Here is a 22622-nt window from a genome sequence, read left to right on the forward strand (position 1 = left end):
AATTCCAGTTCAGCACTTCTGTCACGATGCTATCTACCATGTGAGGAAATGACAACGCTCAACCCTCTCAGAGGTTATAAAATATGGCGCACAACAACCCTCAAACAGACACCTCTCCCTGTGTGTTCTGTGTACCACACAGAGAAACAGCAGTGTTGCATGCAAGCTAACATTTAACATCAACTCACCACTCTCGTGATAGCCTAAACATTGAAGAAATTAAGCTTTAGCCATTAACATCACCGCTAATTATCGTCAATCAAAGCATCCAGCACGGAAAGCTTCGCTTTCATAGATTCCCACAGGGCATGGGATCTGCATAATTTTTTAACTTTAAAGCACTCCTGGGTTTCCTGAACAATGTGGTCTTGCATGTTATTAGCCCAATAAATTTGTAGTGCATCCTCTCTCTAGATGGTGCTGCTGTGATATCAGTTTTGTATAGCACAAGCCTCCAGGTCTTTGCATTTCAAGGGCTCCGTTTCAAGTGCTCTGCCTCTAACATATTTCAGTATATCGTCATTCCTTTACAGTGTATTTTTAGTGTCCATAGCACACTTCATTATTCATTGCCACAATTTTACTACATATAGGTTTTACGCAATTTACAGTCACCATTTTTTAGGCCCATTTACAGCCTTGTCACATCCACCTCCCATAATTTATTGCTTCACTGCGAACTCATTAACACTGGCCTCGCACTCTGTGGCCATACTGGCCCTTGCGGCACAAAACACTACATTCATCATCAATGAATTTCTCTCCCTCTCTCCTGGAAGTGCCTTTAAGTGGCCTTCATAGGCGGTAAGAGCTGCCATTCAATTCTTGTTTGCTTAGTGTAGTCCACGACCTCTCTGTGAAGGCAGCAGTTCCTGGCCATTAAGCACACATGTTTCTATCTTGTTGATGTCCAGGTATTCTATTTTTAACATTAACAGAATTTTCAAAGAATCTCCTGTAACACATAGCACAAATCTGTTTATTAATCTGGATCACTCAGAGGAGGACATTAGTTACACTAAAAATCAAAATGTATAATTAACTACTTACTAATCAGCTTTCTAACTAAATACTTTAGGGCACATTGCAATGTATGAATTGGTGCTTGTGATTTCACAAGGCACCTCCACTTGGAACAAATCTTGTAACTAGCACTGGTTTTGAGATATCCGCAGTCAAAGCTGTGGTAAAATATACTGTTTTACTTACTTTACAGACCTGCTTTTTATGCATTAAAGCTCAGAAGTTACTGGAACACAAAAGCATTTTGTCGCAAACATTGGGAACACGTATCTTGAAACAGGTGGCACCCTCAAAACTCGTTCCAACTGGATATGACTTTCAAAGCCACCAGCTGCAATTAAGGACTTGCAATGTGCACCATAAAATAATCAGTTGTAAAGATAATTAGCAAATGCTAATTGATTAATCAAATATTCATTTTGATTTCTCAAGCGAATAATGTCTGCCTCTGAGACTAAATTAGCTCAAGAAGTGGAATTGTGCTGCCTGCCATGGATGATTTGTAAAAAATTCTGTTAACAATAATAGTAAATAAAAAAAACAGAAAGCACGCATACAATAAAAAACTCGCTATGCGTCACTCATGTAAACTTTTTTTTTTGCGATTGTAAAACATGGAACAGTGTTTCAGCACTAAATAATATGCAGCTTTATATTAAACTACATTACAGATTTTCCCAGCTTTTCAAGGAATGTGAACATTTTTTAGTGTCTGTTACGATTAGTCGTTCAACTCTAAATAGCTAAAGCCACTGGAAGGAGTTCCATCGGATGTTGGCTGACAAATTCAAGCATGGTTCTATATGCAACGATGGCCACTTTGGACCTTGATGCCAGGGAATCACCTCTAGGCGATTTCTCAGTAGTTTTTCACTGGCCATAATGGGAGTGCTTTTCCCTAGCCCGAGGTACAGCGGAGTGCTTTTATTCATCCAGTACCCATATTCGAGCATCGCAGCATTGGGTGACCAGTCTCGTGAGCAAGGTGTTCACATGTTACAATGCAGCCCTTCTCTCCAGCAAACACATTGAGCGAGTTTACATTGTCGCTCCAGATGTCTTCATCAGAAAATGAGCAAAGATAATTGAGGAAAGTTTTGAAAAACAATTCTTAGCAAAGATAAACAGCGTGAAGTGCTGCAGAGGACGCATTGAAAGAGCCAGGCCAGCTCATTCTATTTTCTGCATCTGGGCAGTATTAATAAAATAGAGAGGAAAGTAATGTTGAATCAATTACTTTTTAGTAATTGCTCAATTACTTTCATGAGGCAATGATTGGTGACTGTAACTAATGACATTTTTGAAATAATTCATTGCAATTGTAATCGGTTACCTTTCTTCTGTAATGTTTACAAGTCTAACCGTAATATACATAAAAGAAAAGTAAAAATATTAGAAGTAATAAAACTAGTCTATTTTCTTTAGCCAGAATACCTCATTGATGTGCATAAAGTCAGCTCTGCTGTATTTCACTTAAAACTTAAGGCCATATCTGGCATATAGATATATGTTGAACACTGTCAAAAGTGCTTGTCACTGTGCCAAGTCAGACTTGTGCCTGCACCAAGGTCTGCACCAAAAGGTCAGATGGCTGGCTGCTTCACCACTGGGTAAAGGGAAATGAAAGGGGACGAAAAATCAACTTGCCACCACTGGGAGCTGAACCCCCAACTCATCTTCATTTTAATTAAGGAAAAAACTAATGATTTCCAATGTGCTTTCTTTTTCTTGCTCATTTGTTGGCTTCATACTGTTGTAACCGACAAAAATTGGGCTCCTTGTTTCCTTCCCTTGCTCTCGTTCATGGCATGTCAAGGACAGACACAGGTTAGCATTCATAGGAGCCACATATTTTGTAATGTAGGAGAAGCAAAATGAGTGCTTTCTTGCCTCTTTCTTTGCAGCAAGCAGAAGTTACAATCTGAGCTAGGCACTGGGTCAACTCTGTTCATTGTTTTTGGTCACGTCACCTAGCAGGAAAATTATATCTGAACAAAAGACTGAACCAACAATCTTGCCATCTCCAATGTCAGCATTCTGAAGCCAGTGCCATGACCACATTGTATTGATGAACAGACAGTACCTTTATTGGCTGCTGCATAGTTTTCTACCTAGAATGACTGGAGGGAATTCTGATGCTGTGATTGTTCAACCCTTTTTATGGGAACAATGCATAGCGCATGAATTCGTCTGATCTTCGTGTGGGCAGAATTCTGACACTATTGTGTCTGCGTTGATTGCGTTTCATCTTTTTAAATTTCCAAGAAACGCTGTCTTTTTAGGTGACCCTGAGCACATGTGTAATCATTGCAAATCGATGCATTTATAACATAATATTTTGTTAAAGATATGTTTGCAGTGCCACAAAGCCATCTGAAGTCGGAAGGATGAAGTTTAGGCAAACCAGTGTGCTACATCATTCCGTACTGGTTAAACCACCATCACACTTGCCAAATAGAATGATTTTATCCTAAAATGCCCTATTTCTAGTGCCTGTTTACGAATGCCGCATTCATACAAATGTTTAAAGAATTTTTTATTTGTGTATAGTTTAGGGCATAATGAATTTAAAGAAGAAAAACAAATACAGTCACTAAGCGATTTTCAATGGCCAAATTTTTTGATCCCATTGATTATAAGGACCTACTCACATGGCAGTGACATTGACTGTTGGAACCAATGTATAATGGCAACGAAATCTGCTATGTCCATTGCATGAATATTTTGTTAATAACTTCACAAACATTTCTGCTTGTCCGCGGTGCAGATCATTGTCGCTTTGACTATATAAAACTGAGTGCCCATTCAAAGCGTCCACAAAGAAGAAAGTCCACAAATCTTTGGCAAACAGTCAACATAACAGTCCCATAAAATTCAACTTTTTTTTACTTTTACGGTGGTGTTTTTCAAGTTCTAAGGTTGGCACATCTGCGTCATGCTTGCAGCTGCTGTAGGCACCAGCATAGGATTTCTGCCCAGTAATTTTTATACAAAGCTCTATAGGACGATGACAAACACCAATGGTTTCTCTCCAGGATGCATGCAGCATCTGAGCACAATTACTGTGGCAGGCATTTTCTTCACCTGCATTCACATTGTTCTGCACACATTCTCTGCGAGTTCGGGAGATTCATATGTTCACGAAACAAGTGGGGAAAAAAAATGATTTGCAGCAGCAGCAGATATCTAGTGCTGTGTGCAGGGCTAGCTGCAGACTTCTTTGCAGGCTATCCTATTATCATTGACCAGGAGCATCCCGTAGTTCTTTAGGTGGCACCAGTGTTCTGTTTTCTGGGAGTACTAGGGGTTTCACCTCTGGAACATGCAGCTGTCTTTAATAAGTACACCCAGATACTTTCAAATTTGTAGAAAATCTACCACATGCTTCTTGCATGTAAATATACTACCCACATCGAGTATGAAAGTTGGAAAGCACATGTAAGATATTTTATATTTTATACTACGGTTGTCTCAAAATGTGGGACCTGGTGTCTCCATTTCATACTTGGTGTGCAATGCCATGGAAGCAAAATGTTATCAATGCGCACATTTCTTGGTCAAGTCAAGTGATCACACATGTTTGCATAAGCATGTGTCTGAGGCTGTGGCGCCCTCCCTTGGGTGGCGCCTAGAACCCAGATAGCGTGCGCCCACATGAGAAAGAAATAAAGAAGGCGCCTGGCCATGGCACACGAAACCACAGCGCGCGGTTGTGTTCTGGCGTCGGTTCGGGTCAGCTATCTCTTTCCTTCGCTCCTTAGGCATAAGCCTACAAATGGTGACCTAGAACGAACACAATGACTGATCCGCCCAGACGCTCCACGGAACAGGAACCATTTCTGCAGGATGTTCCGTTGCTGTATCTTTGCCTCTCACCCTTCTGGCCCCAGAACCCACAAGTTTAGTTTCACCAGATTGACGCGCAATTCTGCCTCTACAGCATCACCTCGCAAACAATGTGCTACTACCCCGTCACCTCAGTCCTTCCTCCTGATGTTGCCAGCGAGCTCTCAAACGTTTTCTCCACCTCTGTGGACACTACACTATATCAGCACCTCAAGACCAAGGTGATGGAGAGATTCATGCCCTCGGAACGCACCCGCTTCCAGCAGCTGCTTACTGAGGAGGCCCTTGGTGGCCGGCAACCCTGCCAACTGCTGCGCGAGATGTGACAGCTTCTCGGGCAGCGCGGTGTCCCCACCCACTCGGAGTTGCGACGAGAGCTTTTCCTTCAACGCTTTTCCCAGCCCATCTGCCTCACCTTCGCAGTGGCTGGTGACGTTGCCCTCAACTGCCTGGCGAAGCTCGCTGATCAGGTTCATGAGGTGACCTCCACGTCAGTCACTGTTGTCTTATTGCCTACAAACCCGGCAATTTCGTGCCTTGAGGCCCACATCGATGAGCTTGCTACCTCAGTCGCCGCACTCCAGAGCTCCCTCCCAGGGGACCCGTTCGCCTCGTCTTGGTCATCGCCCTCTTTCGCGCTCATGTCAAGCTCCGACTCCCAGCCCCTTGCCTCTCCACTGGTACTACCGGTGTTTCCGACACTGAGCCACAAAGTGCACGCTTCCCTGTTTGTGGCCGGGAAATGCCCGCTGGGATCACTGACGGCGTGTGGTCTCGATTGTCATCCCAGCTGCTTTTTTATGTTAACCGACAAATTCTCCAGCATCCGTTTCCTTATAAACATGGGTGTAGAAATCAGTGTGGTTCCCCCGACTAAGGCTGATTGTTTCAGATTACCAAGGCAGTCACTTCGTGCTGCCAATGCCCCATCTATAGTGACGTACGTACTCCAATCTCTCACCCTCGACTTGTGTACGGACTCCGATCTCACCCTCGAAAAGTGTGGCCTTCACTGCACTTTTTGATGGATCTTCGTCATCGCGGACGTGATTCACCCGATCATTGGCTCGGTCTTCCCCTCATACTTTGACTGACGTCAGCGGGCATCTGAACGCTGATACCTTCCTCTGCGTTAGAAAAAATCTTGGCGGATTTTTCACAGTTAGCAAACCTACGCAACCTCACTCAGGTGCCTAAACATATGGTGACACACCGCATTGTCACCTGTAGTCCACCAGCAGCTGCTCGTCCATGCTGCTTGTTTGGGGACTGTCTACCTATCACCAAACGGGAGAGTTCGACCACATGCTGCAGCTCGGCATTATACGCCCATCGTCCAGTGCATGGGCTTCTCTGCTGCATCTAGTGCCCCAGCGTGATCGCAATGACTAGCACCCCTGTTAAGACTATCGACTGTTCGATGCCAAGACTATCCACGACAGCTATCTGCTGCCTGACATCCAAGATTTTACATCACGCCTCGACGGCTGCGCCATTTTTAGCAAAGCGGACCAGGTGAAGACGTACCACCAAATTCATATCAAACCTGCCGACATACCTAAAACTGCCATCACGATGCCTTTGGGTTTGTTTAACTATGTGCGGATATTTTGGACTCCGCAATTCGGCTGAAACCTTCCAGCAATTCATTGCTGAGGTCACGTGGGGCCTTCCCCCTGTGTTCGCGTACCTTAATGACATCCTATCGCCAGCCCTACACCTCAAGATCATGAGCACCATCTCCGTGCTTTGTTCTAATGTCTACAGCAGTACAGCCTGCTTGTGAATGCCTCCAAGTGTATTTTCGGCATATCTGAGCTTGAGTTTTCTGGCCATCACGTATCATCCGAGGGTATACACCCTCTCCCGTCCCATGACAAGGCCATCCAGGATTATCCCCAGCCTACAACACTGCGCCAGTTATGCCAGTTCCTCGGGCTTGTGAATTTTTCCGCGCGCTTTATACCACCACACTGTGCAGAGCTGCTCCGCTTGCTTACCGACCTCCTTCATTCAACAGCTGGCTCCTCCCCTGCCACAGGCGGCCCTCAGTCCGGTTTCAACTTCTAGCCTAGGTGGGGGGCCCTGCAGTGCTCTCCTTTGGGTGGTGCTTAGAACCTGGATAGCGCGAGCCTGCATGAGAAGAAAATAAAGACAGCGCCTGGCCGTGACATGTGAAGCGATGGCTCGCGGTTCTGTTCTGGTGTCAATTTGCGTGAACTGTCTCTTTACTTTGCTTCTGAGGCATAAGACAAGGCTGTCACAACGAGCTGCTAATGAAAAACCCGAAAATGAAAGCAGTGATATTATAATGTTTTAGATAATTTTTATTAACAGCTGTATAATGCAGTTTCTTTTTATGGATTGAAACTTTTTTCTTTTATTACTGTGCTTAAGTATGGAACAGTTCACTTGATTGCTGGCAAATAACACCCAACTATTTCTTGTTTCGAGTGGAGATACCTCAAAAAGTCGTGCTAGCTTCCACAGTTTTGCATGGTCTGCATGCAACAGAGTGTACGTGTGAAACACTCCTGCCTTAAAACTACGGCAAAATGCATGTGAGCACTAGTAAGTGCGCAGTTATATTGCATGTGATGTATGAAACGCAAGAAAGCTTAAAAAAAAAGAAAGTAGTGAATGGTATGAGAGTTTCAGTTTGTTACATTGCATGACTGACATGACTAGAGTACTTTGTTTAAATCAACTCTGTGACCGGGTCACTTTTCTTCGGTCTCCATAAGAGATTTAAATGTGTGCAGGCACTGGTTTCAGTATCCTGGCAGATGTTTTGCAGGATGCCAGCACAGAGCACAGATGTCCAGTAAACATAAGATACTTTTCCATATCTTGTCTTTTGTTGTACTCATTTTGCGTGTATGGTTGTGTTTGCACTATGAGCTCATATAAGCTCCTCACATGGATATCTGTCATGCTAGCCGCACCTGATGTTTCCATGTGGTGCTTTGATAAACGCTCGCTCACTTCCCGGTGTTGCAGGTCTCTTGATCAGCGCATGACGGCAGACGACATGGTTGCTGCCCACGAGCTGAAGTTGCAGACTTTGTGCCAGACACTCGCACTGGACTATACCAGGGTCAACCGGAGTGGCTTTTCAGTTTTGCGAGAAGAAGCTGTTTCCATAGCATTGGGAGGGGAGGAGAAATCTTGTACAGATGACGACACACCACTGGAATCGCAGACAGCAGGTTCAATAATGCCTCCCAGTAAGTGGATGCCTCCAGTTTCTGTACCAAAGGAAGCGTCTCTATAACAATAATCATTGTTAAAATGACAGTTACATTGTGTTGGACTTTTAACTCCGAAGTTAAACTTCAGCTCCCAAACTGTGTCCTCTGCTCTGAAACATTTCCAAATCACGTGTGCTCTGTGCTCGGCTCCCCCTGCTCCATACATTCTGGGACCCAGCTGCACTTCAAGTGCGTTGCGGTTGCATCGAGCCTGCAATTCTTTCACTTGCTTAATGAAAGCAGCACCAACCAGAGAGATTGTGGTTTTGGCACGTAGAATCCCAGAATTTACTACATTTTTTTAACACCTACAGAAACGTTTTCGACTTACTGCCAAGGCACACATATGAAAACGATACCATGTGTAAACTGTGGAGATTGACTGTGCAGAACACATTTTGTTTTCCTAGACTGCTGCACGGTTCAACTGTGACATGAAAATGTTGTATATAAATTTTCTATCATGTCAAATGGGCTCAAATTTTGCCAGCTTGCTATGGGACATGTATGGTATTATGTGCAGTGTGTAATTCGAGCTTAAAAATTTGGTGTCAGGGCCCCTTTAATGCTACTAAAAATGGAGAGCAACCAGCGGTGCAGTTGTGGTCTGCTTCAATTCTTGCAACTTACGGTATTTACTCGAATCTATTGCACACTTTTTTTCTATAAATTGGGTCCAAGCATGGCGTGCGCACTAGAATTGAGTACGACCCTAAATCTGCGTTACCGTATTGCCATCGACATTTCAAAATGGCTGCCTTGTATGCACTTCGAGCCTAGCTGCTGTAGCTTCCTCCATGTGCTGTAGTACGCGTTGCACTGTCCGTCTTCCCGTTTTCTGCGTTTTAGCTATCAGCATGGAAGTGCTGACTACAAAGACATGCCGACTTCATCATGATGCCGCATTTAAAAGGAAAGTGACCACATGTGCGGAGACGGACAGAAATCGTGCCGCATCACGGGCGTTCGGAGTTCCCAAAACTTGCGTGTGGGACTTGCACAAACAGGAGATGTGTTCTACTACGGCGGCTGCTACGTACGGTGCGGCCGCGCGGCGCCTATCTTGAAAGCCATCTGCGATGGAGTGTCTACGCATATAGGCGCATTGCGCTGTGCTCTTATCACTTAGTTCGCATTGAAGCGAGAGGCCGCACAAAGCTCAGTTCGCTCCATGATTTGCTTGCTCCTGCTACCGCTGATAAAGAGTTTCCGTGGTCATTGTGCGATATGTGTTCATGTTTGCTTGTGCGCGTGTGACACCATGCTTGTTAATTTAGTTAGTAAGTGAATGTTTAAAAGTTTATACGGCCTATAAAACAACTATCCTTACTTTTCGTATAGCTGTCTACTAATTTGTATTCGCAGTCCATGCTTATCCTTTCAGGTGAAACTGAGACTTTCTTTATTTATTGCAACTTTAATGTATTGGGAATAAATCTTTGTTTTTCCAAATGAGAGAAAGTTGTATTTCTGTATGAAAGAATGAGGTGCATGGTGCTGTAAATGACTTTTCTTTAGGTCACGGCAAACGAGTTCGCATTACTATCGAGGATGTCTTGTTCCTTGTTTTTCGTCAGTAAAACAGGTGCGCGTTACAATCTAGGGCACACTAGAATTGAGTAAATACGGTACTTTCCAAAAGATGTGTTCGTGTGTGTGTGTGCATTTGAAAAAGGTCGTCCAGGAAATTAACGAAGCCCACGATGCATAATTTCTACTCAACACCTTTTCATTCTGTTTAGCACCGTAGCACACAGCGAATCACAACTGTTGAGTCATTCATCATCACAAAACAGAGTTCGTGTCACAAGAGGGTGTCCCATGTCTCAAGAGGGTGTGGCAACAAGATACCCAGATCCGAAGAACTCCAAATTGGTCTGAAGTTGCCAACCGTATCGTAAATATAAAACAAAAGTGATTGCGGGGTTGTGTGCTTCCACTCATACCCTTGTGACCGCTGCTTGTGCTGCTTGATCACCCTGCAGGTGCAGATGGCCACAGTCTTTGTGGCCACAGCCCTCGTGGCCGCAACTCTTCTGACCACACAAGCCTACCGGCTGACCTGTCCATGTTGAGGCACTCAGATGTGGACCACTCTCGAGTGGACTCGTCGCTGGCCAGCACATCCATTCACCTAGACTTGCTGTCGGAAACACGACAGGTGAGACTCGTAAGGCTTTGCTTTCTGTACTGCTAGGGTCCAAGGCAAGCTCCAGATCTAGCCTCACACAGTCGTTCCGTAGTACTCCCCTACCCGTTGCGCGTGTAATCGCAGCTACGTTGGGTTCGGACGAATAAAGGCAACCAGCGTCATCAACTCTAAAAATATTTATTGCTGCCAGTAATAAGCAACACTTGCAGAAAGAAGGGCCACACTCTAAAAATGTCCTAAATAGGCTTGCCTTGCTGTGCCTGATAGTCGGGCAGTGAGGTCACTCACGGGCTGTGGCAGCTATCCGCAAGGTTCACGTCAGGTCAGGTCAAGGTGCCAGAGAGGGCGTCTCCTTCATGGATGCTCTTTTATGTTTTTACTTTCCTGTGCTGAATGTTCTCCTCGCACGTTGGATACGTTTCCAAGTTTTCAAAAAGGGGCACGCATGTCACGAGAACGACAAAAAAACAGGGAGAGGGCGTAGTGTGCCTTTTCCAAGCCTGCCCACCTGCTCTTGGCATGCCCACACTGTGCAATTGAGCCGACTTGAGTATGGATGGATGTGCGTGCTCCCCACAGACTGCGGGGTGTTTAGCGACCTGGAAAGGTTGGGGAAATTTTGAGCACATGGAATTGTCAGGGACTATCTTATTTTAATGAGCAAAGTCGGGGGAAATGTCTGATTAAACTGCCGAAGTTGGAATTCATGTAAGTTGGTTCCCTGCAAGGTTATTAGGCTTTTTGCAACACTTCAAGTGAGATGTCCTGCACAGTTATTCTATTTTCTATCAATATGATAAAGGCATCGATTCATAAATTACGTGTAACACCGGCTTCTGGCTCAACACGAGTGCACTCTTAACCCCTGCATGCACTTGCAAGACAGTGCACCTTTCTATTGCAGTACAGTTGTTTATGCACAGAGCTTGGCCATACGTGAAGCACCTTGTATGTTGTGGTTACTGTTACAGGGATGTTGGGAGTATAGACAGAGTGTTTTTACAATAGATATACAAGCCGAGTCAATGTGTTCAAGATGGCTGACCAGCAGCAACACGCAGCAGCCAGCGTCTCACAATCTTCTTCTTCCTTCCTCATCTTTTATCCTTCCGTAAGAATATTAATAGTGGCAGGGGCAAATTTGACATGTATGTTGTGGGGTCCTCTCACACCCATGCTCTTGGGACAAAGGAACGACAACCCAGTAGTGCAAACAATCACAAGGGCATTTATTGCACCTTTCATAGATCAATGCCTGCTAGCCGAGTTGCTACCCACAAAACATGCCGATGGGTGCGCGACAAATCTAGAAGTCCGACGCACCGCGACCGGAAAACGAGCGAATATGTTCGCCCCATGCTGGACCCCAACGCCTGGTCATTCGCGTGTACGGTCACGCGGACGATGGCGCGTTCCAAGGCGGCCACGCGAGGCGGTCTCGCAGAAGCATGGGTCGGCGGCGCGCGGCACGTCCACGCTCTCAGCCGACCCGCCGGGGAAGAGGGAGCGCCTTGTCTCCCGGCGCCCGAGTAACCCCGCAGCGGCGCGCGACACTCGCGCCATCTCTCGCACCGCGCTTCAACCACATCGACCGCCGCGGGCGTCACGCAGGCCACGCGGCGAAGCGGGATTGCAGGAGATGGGGGGAAAACAAGATATCTGGGGACGCGCGTGAGTCACGCATCCCCACAATGTGTACTTTCCAACAACGAACCGAAGGCTTTAGTTTGCTACGGAGCAGTATTTCTTTTTCTGGGTGAGTTGATGCTGCATAGTGTCCACACTGTAGAAACGTAGTGTATTTACAGACAGTTTTTATTAGTGTAACAAATCCAGTCACTCACACAAGAGCTGTTGTGACTGTTGCACTCATTCTTCTTGTTAGACTCTTACAACCTGGTTGTAATAACATGCCCTCATTGGCTACTACAGGGCAGCTGTGTGGCTTAAATTAAAACTGCTGCAATGAAGTAAGATTCTTCTGCACCGATGGTAAGGGTCCAGATCTTTGAAGAAATGCCTGTAGTATACAGGATAAACTTTTACTCCAAATGCACATTTTGAGTAGAAGTTTTGGCGTCTAGTTAGGAAATGCAATAGGAAGAACTATGTGGCAGTGCGGTGAAAGCCACATGTTCGGCGCTCCTGCAGAGCTTTCGTATAACAATAAACACAATAAGCACATCAACTTCTCTCGAGACTGAGGCATGTATTGCAGTAGAGATGTACTGTAGATCAATGACAGTAGGTGTAGCAATGACAAAAAGTAAAATTTTTCTTGTGTAAAAAGATACTTTCATTGAACTCCCATAAACAAGTTATTATGGGTCCTGAAGTGTAGTGAACTATCACTGATATTTTTTGATGGCCCTAACAGTGTGCCATTTACAGCAGAACACACAGTAAAAGTGGCCTTTCCTTAAATATGGCTTCGAATATGGCCTTAAATAGGGGCCTTTTTTCTTTTCTGTTGTGTTTCTTGCATGACAAAACACTTATATATAATTATTTATGTATAAGACTGCCAATATCAGATCATAAAATGTTATGAAATGAAAAGCTAAATAATCTATAAACTTCAGACCTACTCCTAGTTGTACTTCATGATCCAACAATAAATACACAAAAATAAAATAATAGCCTCAATCAAAATGCAATTGCTCCAAAGTACTAAGAGAATACTTCTGTTCTCGTGAAATTGGGTGTAATATCTTAAAAATAATACATTGTACACCATCCACCTGCACTGTGAAGTTTGAATGATGCTGAGGTAGGCAAACATTTTTTTTTTGCCGGGAGTATTATGGGAATGTACTTCACTAAGTGCACTGGTTAGCCGTAACATTTTAAATATAAGTTAGAGGGGGCAGATTCATGGCTGGTGCATTTAGCTTGAAACAACTATTCTGCACTGATATTCAAATACAGTTAAACCTCGATATAACAAAGTCGGTAAAATTGGAAATTTGCTTCATTATATTGAAAATTCTTTGTATTGAAATTAGACTTTTTTTACAAACAAGTACAGTCACTGATTTATTTTTCTTACATAGAAAAGGACTGCAGAATTTTCCAAATTATCTTGCAATCAAAAGAAGCAAACTTGAATGAGAAAACAATTTATTATGATAAATTTGCGAGTGTGTAACGAATGATACTGTTTCGTGCCACGTATGTCGACCATATCTTCACATCGACAGTACGAACTAAGCAAAGCAATCCATGCCTTCGCATGCACTCTGCCCCCACAGCTGATAGTGGCGCTCGCACAAGAACGACGCTATCATGAAAAGTGCAGGCGATGCGGAGCGAATGCTTCGTCTGCCTCTCGCTCCAACGGGTCACTGAAACTCGAGATTACGCAACCTCCAACACTAAATGCGCAGGAAGACAGCTTACATGGTGCACGCCGTCTTGGCACGCCCACTCTTTGCACATGCGGCAGATTACCTTTAAAGCAGGGTGCGCAGCTGTCTATGTGCTCTGCCGCACTTAAAGCCATGCGCAGCCACAGCCCAGACACGTGCCAGAATTTAAAAGCAATGACACTCACCCCTTCTTGTCTTTGTGTCCGGCACAGGTACAGCGAAAATAGGCGCTCTCGACTGGAGCTGACATGTATTCAACTCATTCATTCTACCCTAAGTGCTGCAACAGATGCTGCCGCTACAGTGAAACCTCGTTAAACCGTAGTTGGCTGGAGCTTGGAAACAGTATGTACTAAATAGTAGTACTGCTTAACCGAAATAGCAAGAGATCGCCCACTTACCTGTCAAAAACGAAACTCAAAGAGAGTGCGATGAAAGCGGAAAAAGACATGCAGTATTTATTCACTTCGCATGACAAAAGTGTTATTGTTGTTTGATGCCACGGCGGCCTAGCAGCGACGACAGCAGCCTCAAACTTACTGAAGCTGCGAGCCACCAGCCCCCTCTTCTTGGCAAACACTCGCATGGCACATTCCTCATTGTCGTTACGTATTCTCCGTGCATGCCCGTGGTAGCGCTGCAGAAGTCGCGGGGTGCCTTTTTCATTGTGGGGTGCTGTTCTCGTCGTGACGATTGCATTCATGAAGCTGAAGTAACGCGCAGCTTCTTCCACTGTCGGGCCTGAATTGCCCGTTCTAGTCGCTAGTCGACACTTCAGCAACAACAGAAGCAACAATGGCGAAAAGTCAAACCTCATAGCCGACACCTCTTCGCGGTCGCAGCAGCACCGCCGAGCAGCTTCTTCGCATTTCAAATGCCACACACCGTAGTCAGTGCAGATCCCTGTCGCATGCTAGCGCCGACTTCTTCGTGCCACGTACGACAGCACGAACAATGTCTAATTTTTCTTCTATGCTGAGCACCCGGCATCTTTTTTTATTCAAGCTTTGGCACGACGTGAGTCCTTGGTTGCACGATGCCATAACGCTCTCTGGCATGGCGCTGAAATGATGTTCATGTTCATGTGGCTTCACGCGCAAACGCGCAGGGCGCTTGGAGGCTGTTGTTCCGCCAGGCCTACCCTCCGTGGTTGCTCAGTGGCTATGGTGTTGGGCTGCTGAGCACGAGGTCGCGGAATTGAATCCCGGCCAAGGTGGCCGCATTTTGATGGGGGCGAAATGTGAACACATCTGTGTACTTAGGTTTAGGTGCACATTAGAGAACTCCAGGTGGTCGAAATTTCTGGAGTTCTCCACTATGGCATGCCTCATAATCAGAAAGTGGTTTTGGCACGTAAAACCCCATAAGTTTTTTCTGTCAGGCCACCCTATGGAGATGACGCACCACCGTGTTTATGTGATGAAAAGTGGAACCACTATGCGTTCACTATACCAACCAATACATATGCAATAAGCTGGTACTGTTTATGCGGATACAAACCACATTATGTTCAATGGCCGCTGAGTCGGGGATTTGACTTTACTACTTTTTAAACGAAAGTGCTGTTTAAGCGGGTACAGTTTAACAAGGTTTTACTCTGTTGGAGTCATCACTGAGCTCACCATTTTGGTTAGGCGTGTGCGTGCTGACCAGCCAGCCAAGTTGGAATTATCTGGCAAAGGCCAATCTCGGGATCGAAATAGCAAACGTTTGGACCCATAGAAATGCATGGGCACCGGTTGGGACATTCAGTAGGGATCAAATTAACTGAAAAATTGAAATAACCAGAGTTTATTTAGTGGAAGTCTGCTGTCTAATTACTGTCAGTGTTGTGCAGCACCACATGTGATAGATTTCACTTGTTTCTCATTTTCAAGCTCCTCAGTTTACCTGACCTCCAGTTGTTAGTGGCATTAGACGTATCAATTAAGTAATGCAAATAAGCTTATCTTGCTGAAAAGATTCCAGCAACCTTGATACTTCACACTGTTTAGAAATAGAAAATTATACATATTCAATACATTGATTCAATACTCGAAGGTTGTTTTTCTTGAATGTTGTTCGTGTTAGATTTGGTTTGAGCGCCCCTATTAACCCTTTCACTGTCTGCTTTTTTGCAAGTGACGCAACACCAATGTTGTTTTCTTTTTTCTTGGATATTATGAAGCAAACACAACAGTTTATTTTCGCTTATGCAGAAGGGAAAAAAATGACGCAGATAATGGCAATTTCCCTCTTGATAGAGTCCTTACATTCCTATCTCTGTTTCTTACCTCCCACCCAGTCTCGTCTTGACGTGCACGTTTCTGTGATAGCGCTGCCGTGTCAAGGTAAAAAATTGGCGCGGTTGAAGTTTGTTCTTCCTCGGATGACAAGCTGTCATCTAAATATAATCTGAGCTTAGCTCGCATTCAAAGCCATCTCAATGCGGTCACGTGGCCATGTTCAAAAAAGGGGTGCTTTTCTTTATTCACACTTGACCAATTGGAGCAGAGAGAGCCTCAGATGGAACAGATGAACGACATATGACAGAGGGCAGAGCCATCTTGGAGAACGCACACCCACAAAGGGAGCACCTTCATTTCATTGCTCGAAAGGAGGCACGCTGCAGCAAAGACAGCGCAAGACAGGGGAAAAAAAGCAGAAAAAAAAAAGCCTTCTGTAAACTTGGGACAAGTGCGAGAACATGCGAGAGTGATGGCCTTGCGCTATGGTGAGAATATGGGGAAGGGAGAATTGCTGCTGTGGTAGTGTACAAAACCTGCGAAGGCGCCCACTCTGCACAGTAGAACCACACCCTCGAAGTGGTGTGTTCCCCAGTGTCACTCACAATATCCCTGACCGAGCAGACCCAAGGAGAGGAGAAAATATCCTCCCAGAAATGTACACATGTTGGAACTACCTCAGAGCCGTGCCAACTTCATGTTACTATGCACATGCAAGTGGAGAGAGTGGGGAATGTGCTGGTATGTCAGTGACATGGCGGTACAGAAATGGGGAAATGTACTGGCATGTCAGTGACACTGAAAGGGTTAATTCTGTTTACTTGTCTTCTCAGCAGGGCATTTGGGTCATTAGAAGTGACTAGAAGCCCGTGCATGCTTGAGATGCAGGTTGTCTTAGTATAAGCAAGGCCAATTCACTGACAGTGTGTAAATTTGCGTTATTTGCATTTGACGACTAAGGAGCCCATCTTGGCATTGACACGTAGCTTTCAAAGTTGGTACTGCTAGTACAAGGAGGTGTCTTTTTCTCTTAAAATAATGGAAAATGTTTTTTTTCTCATTTATTGCTGCTCTGTTCTCACTCAAATTTCACACAATTAAGCACTTTATATGGCCCGGATCGTTCGGTATAACACTTGGCGATGTTACTTGCCTGGTTCGTAAGAAAAATAAACTTTGAACTCGTCGTCTATGCCCCTCCCATTGAAGGATATTTAAAAAACATGGTGGCTCTATCACTTCCGGCAACTACAGCAACGCATGGCCTTCAACAACGCATGGCCTTCAAAATTAGTTTCCCCTCTTGGAGGCACATCAAAAAACGCTGATAAACAAATTCACAAGAAAGAAACTTTCTCTATGATATTATAGACTGCTGCTGCAGAAAAGCTTGTAGACCGTTCACGCAGCAAACGAACATGAGTGTGTGTGTGTGTGTGTGTGTGTGTGTGTGTGTGTGTGTGTGTGTGTGTGTGTGTGTGTGTGTGTGTGTGTGTGTGTGTGCGTGCGTGCGTGCGTGCATGCATGCGTGTGTGTGCGCACGCGCCCCAATAATTGCTGATATGGAATGCACACTGAACATGACCTGTGCAAAGGCAACGTGGGGACGAAAATCAGGCCGAACAAGTCCTGACAGTGCTTGTCCGATCTTGTTTTCGTGTTGCCTTTGAGCTGTTCAGATTCTGATACGTAATGTAGGTGTGCACTTTGTTGCATTGTGTATTCCACGGTCATCCTTCCATCCATGCCAGTCTTGGTAACTTGATGAAGACGTCGCTACATTTAGCAAGTTTTTGGTCACCTTAACGACAGCTTTGCTTTTCTTCGAGTCTTTGTATTTTTTAAAAAGGATAACATAACTGTAAATAGCTGGTAAATTGCCTGAGTAAGATTTCTCACATTATAATTTGGCTAAAAACATTGCTTCACCTAATTTTATTGCAAGGAATATATATGGCCCTCAGCTTCTTAAGGCACACTTCTGAAGCGTTTGTACTTTTGGAGACAAACTTAAATGCTTATTGGCGAGCCATTTGGGTGCATCAGAGCTGATTTTGTAGGTGAAGTACACTCTTTATATCCTCACAGCATTTTAAAAAGTTGGGGACTTTCTTTTGTGTTTTCACATTCCGACCCATCACTCGCCACTCCTGCAGGTAAAGGTATAGTTTAAAAATAGTATGCAAGGTGTGGAGGGCACTGAAGCACAAGTGGGTGGGGGGAGACACAATTTCTAAAATTCTAAAAGAGTCATAATGCCAAGTAAGTCATCAGTGTCATCATTGTCGTTATCGTTTTTCACTAGATTAAGTGTTTTGGGAGTGACCTGGCTTCATTGTACAAAAAAAAAATGACGTTGTAGATCTGCGCACATGTGATGCGACTTTTCCACTGAATATCTATTAAGTGCAAATAAGTGAGCTGTTATGTGTGTGCTGTACAGTCCCTGCACCCCAGGTGGCGCCGGTGTTTTGACCGACTCACCGCCATGGCTAGGGGCCACCTGACTCGGAGGCTGATGAAGACGCACCGTGTGCAGTCCATCATTCAGACCATCAAGGTCAGTGTAGCTCTGGCTGTTACAGTTCCATCTAAGAAGTGGCAGTCCATGCAGCTGGTAGTAGCAGGATACAAAGGGAATCGTGTCAGTGTTCTCGCAGAAGTGAACTTCGCAGTTGAAAAAAAATTCGTCCTAGTCCAGGGATTGAAGTTTTAATCTAGAGCAGTCAGTTTCTCTGCCATTTGAGCTAATGCAGAGGCTAGCAGGTTGTAGCACAAAACTGTCTTAATGACTTGAAGTGCTGGAAGGTTTTTTTGTCTCGAGGTCCCTCAACAAAATTATTGGAAATGAAATCTCTTGGATCTGCTGGTTTCTTGTTTGCCCCACCTGTGGTCCTGGCGGCGAATACAGAAAATCCTTTCAACTGCAAGTGCCACAAAGTATGGGAACTCGGAAGCATACACCATAAGCTGACCTCAAGGCACGTACTGTCCGGGGATCTTTCATGTGTTCGTGCCTTTTCGCGCCATCAGTAGCTTTAGCATGGAATACCATCGTGCCCAATGTACCGTCCTCTTCAAGGCGTGAAGGTGGCCAGGGATGAGAATGCTTGTTATGCAATGAGCATGGAGAATGAAAGGTCGAGGGGCTCGATTTTAGGTAAGAGTGATATGAAAAGCCTGAATGCGGGTGTTTTAACAAATAGGGGGAAAAGAACAGATGAAGTGTGTGATATGCAGGACACCTTGGAGTGTGCATTGTGCCTACATGGAGAGCCACACATACGCAGTGGACTGGTGACTCCGCAGGATGTCGAGCTGCACCAGAGGCTCATCACACAGGTAAGACAGGGAGCGAAAGCTCTTTGCTGTGATGCAGAGTGTCCGACCGGTAAACTGACTGTTGCATCAGTAACTGCACCAGATGTCACTTGATGTCATGTCACGAGATGTACTTGTCCTGCTTAACCACTGGCTGATCACCACTCAAATTTTGAACATAGGTAGCATAGGTAGCAGAATATAGGTAGAACTAGATAGCACATAGAACATAGGTAGCAGCAGGTAGATAACATAGCTACGAATATAACTTCAACAATACGGCTGTTTGCCAATGATTGTGTAATTTATAGACAGATAACCACCCCTGATGACATTGCCATATTACAAAGAGATTTAACCACATTAGCTTAATGGTGTCGCGTATGGAAGATGAAAATTAATGCAGGTAAAACTAAGGTCATGACATTTTATTCCAAGCTAACCTTTCCATCTAACGTATACACTCTACGCAATTGCATACTCGAACGAACCTCTTCCTTTCAATATCTGGGCGTAATTCTTACATCTGATTTAAGCTGGGCCATGCATGTTGAGCATATTACTAACAAGGCAATAAAAAAACTTGGCTTTTAGAACGCCGTCTGTTCCTTGCAAACAGTGACACAAGACTTCGTGCATACATCTCCCTTATCAGAACAACCCTCGATTACGCCTCAATTATTTGGAACCCTCACACAGCTAACCTTTCTGATTGCATCAAATCAATTCAAAATAAGGCTGCCCGCTTTATTTTGTGCTCCTACTCTCCATATCAAAGTGTGTCGGCATTAAAGCAGACCCTTAATCTTCCAGATCTTGACACACGACGGAAATATTTCCCTCTGTCTTTTTTTCACTCCCTTTACTATTGTGGTTCATCTTCTTCATCTGCTTCCATCTTACCCGCCCATTATCTGTCCACCCGCAATGACCATGTATGCAAAGTGTCTTCCATATTTGCTAGGACCAAAAAATTCCAAAATTCCCCTTTGGTGTTATCAGCGAATGAACGGAACGCCCTACCTCAAGATATTGTAACAATCACTGACCCGTCTGCTTACAATCAGCCCTACGCACATTTTTAAATGTATAAAATGTTCAGCTGCCACTTCTTGACTGGCCTGTGTTATATATATGTGTAAATTTTAAATGTACATTTACCCGCACCCACCTGCCACTTGTGCCTTGTTGAAAAGTGCATGTACAGTAAATATGAATTGTACCATGTACTCTCACCCCAATTACTTTTCGTTTTATTTTTTTCTCTTTTTTCATCTTTTCTTTTACAAAGTGTTTCTTCTACCGAAATCTGTGCTTGATTGTTTCCTTCAGTCATTTTTATTACGTTGAAATATCATGTGTGAATTGTATCCCCCCCTATGTAATGCCTCTCGGGGCCTTTAGGGTATTGGAAATAAATAAGTAAATAAAATTTTACAGTATGTTCAGTTCAATGCCACGTTTGTGCACGGTGCTCGCCTGTTTCATTAACAGTAAGTCCGAGTGCACATTGTTTGCAGTGACAGTGCTTAAGAGACCCTTCGCAGATGCATGCCAGTCTGAGCAACTGAAACTTAGTTTAGCTGTATAAGTGAGTTCTCGGACTCATTGGAAGTATTGAGGGTCCCATACACAAACATTAAGAAAAAAATGTAACATAGCAACAACAGTTGCAAAGTTCAGGTACACATTTTCGTCAAGTAAAAAAGGTCGTAGTTTGCGTCCATTTATTTCTTCTACCTTTGCACCTATATTCGTTTTCACAGGTTTCTGTTTGTACTCCTGTAGATCACGAGCATGTATGGACAACTGCTAAATTGCAAGTATTGCAAGTGCGGCGGCAGAAGAAACGTCAATAGCTTCCCCTCGAGGAGTGCGCAAACAATGTCTAACTGATTGCAAACGCATACACTATAGCTTAAAGGAGGTTTTCTATAAGCGCTTCCCAACCATAGGGCAAGGCTGCTCTTAAGGTTGCCTACTTTTCTTGGGCTCAGAACCATATTATTTGGCTGCCCGACTCGCCACTCTGAGGATTTGCCCTTTGAGCGAAAGTCTCTGCCGATGCACCCTTCTCTCATGTGGTGCCTCAGCCTTGGGCAGCGCTTCAGTATCAGATGCCTGAGATAGGCAGCCCAGACCATGAGCTGTTTGGTGTACCTCCATTCATACGCAACAAGTGAATTCCCAGTGAGCCCTGAAAGTTCTTTTCCTTCTTTTTCTCTTTTTTTTCACGCTACTTTTAAGTGCTGTTAAAATTCATTGAAAATATTTCGTGTATCTCGGTAAACACTGAAACCCTTTTCCTTTTTCTTTTTTTTCACACAAGTTTTAAGTGGTGTTCAAATGTGCTGAAAATATATAGTGTACCTAGGCGATTTCAAGGCCGCATGCGTGTCTGAAATTCGGGGACCACGATGTTAGGACCATTGAGAATAGGCACTTTATCGTGCAACATATGGCAATCAGCAAAACCCGCCGATGGCAAATAAATAAATGGATCTCTTAGGCATGTAGGCCCTTCTGGGCTGTACTTTTCGGCAATAAGGTAGCCTCGCTACCTGCGTGACCATCTGACTGAGCTATGTCGAATGGTCGGTTGCGATAGTCCGAAGTTCGAATCCTTCTATGAATTTTTTTTCTTTTTTTAATCTGACGATGGTGAGCTTGCGTTTGACCTGCTCCAGTGCACTACATCTGCAAGCTTGGAGCGACACCTGACACTGGCATAAGATTGCGAGAGCAAGTGGGGCTATACTAATCCAAATACAACCAAATTAGGAAGGCCCACTAAGCTTCAACAAAGACACTCCCTCACCAGAACAGGAATTGGCCTCCCTGGTGCAGTATTCGGCCACTCCCTCCCTCATGATTCCTCCAATTAACCCATGGCCATCATTCACCAGCAGCGGTTGAGCACCTGACCTGCACGGTGGTCAGACCTGTAACACAGCAGAGGGTGCTAAGGTTCTCCGTACGCGAACAGGAGGCTTTAACAGCCAAACTCTGTCGAGTGAGGCTAGCTTAGCAGGACTTTTTGAGGAACTATTAGACATTGTTTGGGACATGATTGGCCTTAGTGAGATTAGAAGAACTGGTGAGGCTTATGCAGTGCTGACTAATAGCCATGTCCTCTGCTATTGTGATCTCCCAGATAAGAAGCAATACGGGGTAGGATTCCTAATCCATAAGGACATAGCGGGCAACATTGACGAATTCTACAGCACTAGTAAAAGGGTAGCATTAGTCGTACTCAAACTTAACATGAGGTATAGATTAAAGGTAGTACAAGAGTACGCTCCAACATCCAGTCATGATGATGAGGAAGTGGAGCAGTTTTATGAAGATGTTGAATTAGTGACGAGAAAAGTGTAAACTCAGTATCCTGTAGTAATAGGCGACTTCAATGCAAAAGTAGGGAAAAAATAGGCTGGTG

The 22622-nt window shown here is 44.5% G+C and overlaps 1 protein-coding gene across 10 annotated transcripts in view; it reads left to right on the forward strand.

Annotated features, from left to right (window-relative positions):
• Positions 1-22622, forward strand: part of LOC142590639 (uncharacterized) — a 139644-nt gene that overhangs the window by 70151 nt on the left and 46871 nt on the right. For 9 of the 10 annotated variants that reach the window (XM_075702996.1, XM_075703003.1, XM_075702997.1 and 6 more), the window contains 4 exons: positions 7870-8096; positions 10106-10281; positions 18309-18425; positions 19106-19207. In XM_075702996.1, the coding sequence (XP_075559111.1) occupies positions 7870-8096; positions 10106-10281; positions 18309-18425; positions 19106-19207 (622 nt within the window). The remainder of the gene's footprint in view (positions 1-7869; positions 8097-10105; positions 10282-18308; positions 18426-19105; positions 19208-22622) is intronic. The other variant, XR_012830207.1, reaches the window with a different exon arrangement.

The sequence above is a fragment of the Dermacentor variabilis genome, chromosome 8, assembly GCF_050947875.1.
Source record: "Dermacentor variabilis isolate Ectoservices chromosome 8, ASM5094787v1, whole genome shotgun sequence".
NCBI classification, from domain to species: domain Eukaryota; kingdom Metazoa; phylum Arthropoda; class Arachnida; order Ixodida; family Ixodidae; genus Dermacentor; species Dermacentor variabilis.